Source organism: Rosa chinensis, chromosome 7 (genome assembly GCF_002994745.2).
Source record: "Rosa chinensis cultivar Old Blush chromosome 7, RchiOBHm-V2, whole genome shotgun sequence".
NCBI lineage: Eukaryota > Viridiplantae > Streptophyta > Magnoliopsida > Rosales > Rosaceae > Rosa > Rosa chinensis.
Genome location: NC_037094.1, coordinates 25,079,927 through 25,086,048, shown reverse-complemented (window position 1 = coordinate 25,086,048; position 6,122 = coordinate 25,079,927). Strand labels below are relative to the sequence as shown.

The 6,122-nt window shown below is 39.6% G+C and overlaps 1 protein-coding gene across 1 annotated transcript; it reads left to right on the top strand.

Moving 5' to 3' along the window:
* The first annotated feature begins 510 nt into the window (after nt 1-510).
* Nucleotides 511-3,832, top strand: LOC112177674 (cation/H(+) antiporter 1). Its single transcript, XM_040511985.1, has 4 exons — nt 511-665; nt 785-1,777; nt 1,855-2,789; nt 3,406-3,832. The coding sequence occupies exons 1-4, from the start codon at nt 513-515 to the stop codon at nt 3,686-3,688; spliced, it is 2,364 nt and encodes a 787-aa protein (XP_040367919.1). The 5' UTR covers nt 511-512; the 3' UTR covers nt 3,689-3,832.
* The last annotated feature ends 2,290 nt before the right edge of the window (nt 3,833-6,122 follow it).

The window sequence follows — 6,122 nt, the reverse complement described above, 5'->3', positions numbered from 1 at the left end:
ATAACAACAAGTTTATGAGTTTTCTGTGAATTTTCAAACATTTTAGTAAAAAGTAGTAAGCATAGGACCAGTCTAGTAATCGTCCATCAAGGAGGAAAAAAAAAATATTACTATACCTTCAATCCTTCAGACACATAAAAAAAACACACACACACACACAAATGGAGGTAACACTTTGAAGTGGTTGACGAGGCCAAATTAACGGAGGATTAAAAGGATATTGGTCATGAAATCGGATTCAAGACCACATAATGAAACCCAAATTTGACAAAACAATCAACCATATAGTGAAGAAAGGCCTTAGATTTTTACGGTTCCACCATGAGCAAAAAAAGGATCTAAACCCAAAATGAGGTAGCTTCACTCTTTCCCTCTTACATGTATTAACCTCTTTGCTTACAATCATAACCTCTTTGTTGCACAAGTGAGAATCTGCTGCTGATTAGAATCACTCCTCTTCTCCAACATCAATTTCTGATTCTTGTACTCGTTTACATACCGATCAAAAGCTCATGGATGCAACTCACAAATTCGTATGCCAAGATGATTTGGCTAACCCACTAGCGGCCATGGCCGTCCAAGTCTCTTGCATTCTCGTCATCTCACACTTCTTTCACATTCTGCTCAAGGCATTGGGTCAACCAGGTCCCATTGCTCAGATCCTAGTGAGTGTATATATCTCCTAATTCTGTCATAAGTTTGTTCTAAATCGCGTGAGTTGTTTGGATATTGATAGTCTGGTAACTTAAAATATTTAAAACTGACTCGTACATTTATATACCAGGCTGGTTTGGTGTTAGGTCCTTCGGGATTGTGTAATATAAAGAAAGTAAAGCATTACTTCTTACCCCCTTCAGCTGCACAATACTACGAGATGTTCGGGTTCTTCTGCCGCATCCTCTTCATGTTCCTGTTTGGTTTGGAGGTGGACATTGCTTTCATTAGGCGAAACCTTCGTGTTGTGTGCATACTTGCATGCGGCGGTGCCTCAGTAGGAGCCATTTTTGGGTTGGTCTCGTCCTTCTTTCTGCGTGAATACTTTTTGGAAAAATCCCTTGGTAAGGCAAATTATGTTATCGCCATGATGTTATTTGTAGCCTACTCCGCCACCCCAGTCGTCAACCGTCTAGCAGCAGAGCTGAGATTTGCAACCTCAGACATTGGACGCTTGGCGGTGTCTTCTGCACTGGTCATTGAGCTTACTTGCTTACTGATATTCAATTTCATGATCTTGTGCACGTCAGGAAAAATGGTAGGAAACGCCTTCTTAGTCCTAGTAGGGTTGGTGCTTGTGCTCGTTGCTTTCAGGTACATGGCTACATGGTTGAACAAACGCATCAGTAACCACAAGTACCTTAGAAACCCTGAGGTGTTTATCATACTATCGATTCTAATAGCGACTTCTATGCTGATTGAACTGGCCAATTTCAACAGCATCATAGCTTGCTTTCTTGCTGGCATGGCATTCCCTAAAGAAGGGAAAACGGCAAGAACATTACTACATAAACTCACTTACTCTGTTCACAACTTTGTACTTCCTATTTATTTTGGGTACATCGGCTTCCAATTTGACGGGACTTATTTTAGTAACATGTCCAACATATTGATTGTTCTCGTGCTGGTGCTGTTGTGCATCTGCAGCAAGATTGGCGGCGTTCTTGCAGTTTGCCACTATTTGAAGATTCCATTCAGTGAAGGGGTTTTCCTTGCTTTTGTATTGAACTTGAAGGGGCATGCTGATCTCTTATTCATAGGCACCGCGGCCAAAAAACTATTTGTAAGATTTCTAATTTTCCTCTACATGTTTAAGATTTCTAATTTCTAACTTTTTCTAAATCAATTGGGTTGTTTCAGGAATGGACCCCTATGGCTTACAATTTGTTAGTAATGACAGTCGTTATTAGCACTGTAATATCAGGGCCAATGGTGGCTATCCTAATGAAAAAAGAATATCAATTGTTCGCTCACACACACACAACACTGAGTACTGAACTGGAAAAGCCTGAGAATGAGCTTCGAGTGCTGGGATGCGTGTATGGACCTCGTCAAGTAAACGCTATACTCTCAGTGATAGCAACATTAAGAGGTCCTCAAACATCACCCATAATGCCCTACATGGCTCACCTAATCGAGCTACAAAAGAAGCGCAGAACCAATGTGTCGTATCATGAGCTCGAAGATGATGAAATGAGCGATGAGGAAGAGTACGGTGGCAATGATGTGGTGGAAATCCATAGGGCAGTTGACGCCTTTACTGTAGAGACCAGCATTCTAATCAACATAATCAAAACCGTGTCAACTTTAGCTGGCCTGTATGAGGATGTGTGCACTGCTGCTGAGGACTTGCGCACAACGATCATTTTGTTGCCGTTTCACAAGCATCAGCGCATTGATGGGAAGATGGAGATTGGGAAACAGGCTGTACGGACGACGAACCAGAAGATTCTTCGCCATGCACCTAGTACTGTTGGGATTATTGTGGAGAAAGGGCTTGCTGGATCTTTAGGGTTCTCGCAGCTGACTAGGGTGGACACTGTCCAGCATGTTGCAACTCTATTTTTCGGAGGGCCTGATGATCGTGAAGCTATTGCGTGGAGTACTCGAATTGCAAATCATACAAAGATTAATTTGACGGTGATTAGATTCCTGCCTACAGAATCATCAAACACGAGGAATATGAAGGTAGACTCGGAGAAGGGGAACAATGACATTGAGGTCTTCATGGCGTTGTCAAGTTTGGAAATGGGCAATGATATTGACAATTCCTTTCTTAATGACTTCTATAACGGGTACGTACCTCTATTTATCTTGCTTCATTTGGCTCTGAAATCTCTTTCTTTTTAGAAAATAATCTACTTAAGCTACGGTCTTCTCAATCTCAACACACTTGCAACTAGCTACTTGGGTAAGTAGGTCTCGTGTGGAACATATGATCAGTAATAGGGTACATGTGTGGTCTAACAGCGACTACTGAGATTTTAACGTGTGCAAATCTCCCTTTTCACATACCCAAACAAGAAACAACTGATTTTTGAGACAACAATGATTTTTGTTCTTCTGTTTGTTCGTTGATATTTATCAAAAGTTCAGTTCAATGCATTCAAGTGAAAAAGGGAACACACACAAACAGTTCTTAATCTTGAAAAAATGTGCTCTTATTAATGCAACGACGTACATGCATGTAAGCAACTTGGGTTAGGTTCAGACCAGAAAACTAGACTATTGTTTGGATATTTGAATGAGAGTTTGTAAGAATTGTTTTATATTTCTAAGAAAGAATTATGTGCAGTTGTGTGTGTTTGCCAAGATCTTATTTGTTTTAAGAGAAAAAAAAACTACGATTCTTTCTATTCTTTATCAATTAACTATGCATCCGATAAAGTTGTGTCTTTGTTGGCCGGTTAGGTTTGTTGCGTCTGGTAAAGTTGGATATGTTGAGAAGTATGTAAACAATGGGACAGAAACAGTGGCAGCTCTACGAGACATTGGGGACTTGTACACGCTGTTTATAGTAGGGCGAGGTGGGCGAGGACACTCACCATTAACCACCCAAATGAGTGATTGGGAAGAATGTCCTGAACTGGGAACGGTTGGAGATCTTTTGGCTTCTTCAGACTTCAACGTCAGTGGTTCAATTTTGGTAGTTCAACAACATAGACACACGAAGAAAGACCTTATAGATGATTAGCTAGAGGAATATACTCTTATTTCACAATGTAATATACTTAGTTCTATATATGTTAAATTAGTGTACATAATGAAGTTAGCTTTTGAATCTGGTTGGTTCTTTCTAGCCATTTTGTGAGGGAATTTGGTTGGTCAGGAGCCATTCCTCCTTACAATAGTGTCAAATTGTGAATTAATTAGATTGTAGGGAAGAATGACACCTGATGATGTTATATGTAAGAAGCCAAGCAATTTTCGGTCGTCCTAATTAACAAATGCCAGTAAAAGAAATTGAAGGCATTGTTATTTGATATGAGCCTCGCTAGTTGCGATGGAAGACCTATAGACAGAGATGCTGCTATACCTTACTCTTGTTTTCAGAGGTTATTACCTACGTATATATAACATGATGTTCTACATGGTCTCTTTCAAAGTCGAACCGTGCCAACTGAAAGTGCAAATCTGGAACCAAACGAAAGAAGAAAAACATAAACACAATGACTAAACATGACATGGAATGCAACTATAATTCAAATAAGAATCACTCTATCAATGACGCATATATTTGCATCTATTTATTAATGTGGAACTAGAAATTCATTCCCAAATTCAAGCAAAGAACCCCAACAATTCATTTCAAAATTAAAGAAATTCCTAACGCAATTAAAAGGTAAGTGACAAAGAATAAATCTCACCTCGATCAATCAGGAACTCAGATTTGGAAACTCAATTATCTGCAGTTTGAGATCCAATGACAGAGGAAACAAACTAAAGTTTGACTTGGAACAAATTCAGAAATTAAGAGAGATTACCATGCAGGGTGTGATCATGTGAGAGCCAAAGTTAAAAGCGAGCAATAATCTGGAGCTCTTTGGCTGTTGATGGCGTGTGATTTCGAAGCTGACGTTTTTGGCGGTAGATTACGTTTTTGGCGTGTGATTTCGAAGCTAGCTTATAAAGAAGGGTAAAGGAGGGAGAGAGTGAAGATAGCCCAAGAAGACAAGAAGTGAACACGTAAAAGGCCGAAGAGAAATGGCAGGTGTCCTTTCCCTATTTTAGGCGGCTGTGACTTGTTTACTGTGGGGTTTTAGATTGTTGGAAGATTAATAGTTTTTTTTTTTGAATCAATTCATAAATGATTGTCAGAATGGCCATTATATACCCCTCCGATGTCATTTGCCAATAGCGAGATAAATAAGAGGTTGTGAGGGTACCACGATAATACATAGGTATAGACCGTTCATTATGCAATTAGTGCTCACTTAACAAAGCGAGCCTATAAGCTAAGCTAGCAAATAAGCAAAGTAAAACTACACTCATTAGCGCTCATTAAAAACTAACAAGCATAGGTCCCTTGAAAAGAAAGGAATTATTAGAGAAAAAAAAACTAAATTAAAACTAAAATAGAGGCCTAAAGCCCAAAGGACATCCTGCCTAGGCCCAACAGTTAGGCCTAGTCATACCTACTCTCCACAACCTAAAGGCCTTCATGTTCCACGTATACCTACAGAATATTGCCGCTATGACCCTTTACCGATGTCGCCACACTGACTAGCTACAAACTGTCGTCCTGCGTCAAGGAAGACGACCATCTCGCGCTAGCACCCAGAAGATGAAGGTCGTTCTGCAACACAAGCCGACCGAACCCGAAACAGGGAAGGATCTTGGCATCGAGGCTGCCAAAATCCCATCAATGGTGATCACAAAGTCGTTGTCATTTGGAGCACAATCCATTCGCTGTCGCCATCGCCTTCACTAAACCGACACACACGAAACATCCAGCCCCAAAGCTATCTTGATCCGAATAGGTCCAGCTACAACTGTCATACCGCAAGCAAAGAAAGTCCAGAGGTCTAAACCATTTGTCGCTTGTCCGGTAGCATAACAATGACGTAGGTGACGTCGGAGAGCCATCGGACGAGAGCTGGAAATATTGCGCCGCCGCAACCTTAGTTTTCTCTTGAGAGAGTCTTATGGTTTTCTTTTGGGTGTTGGAAGATTAGAAGTTGTTTGTACCAAATATGAGTCTAAAATGACGTGATATCTTATTATCTTTATTATCTTGTAGTAGAAAGACATAAGAAAATTAGGTTTAACTAATATTGACCTAATATGTCCGTGAGTTGTGATATATTGGTAAGTTATAATTCCAACATTGTAAAAGTCATAAGTTCGATTTTCACTGACATATGTAAGTGTGTGATGGGCTAAGGGTTTTTTTTAAAATATTTTTTTTTTAAAAACCTAATATTCTTGTTATACCTAACTTTCTCATGTCTGATATTACATAATTTGTTAAAGTAAAATGACAATTGGAATTGGTCTCCTCATTTCATTTCATAACCCCTTTATATAGAGAGAGAATTACAACGGAAATATCAACAATAAGGATGACATTAACTACTGATTGGTCCTTGATCCATGCTGATTGATGGTGATTGCTAATTACTTGATTC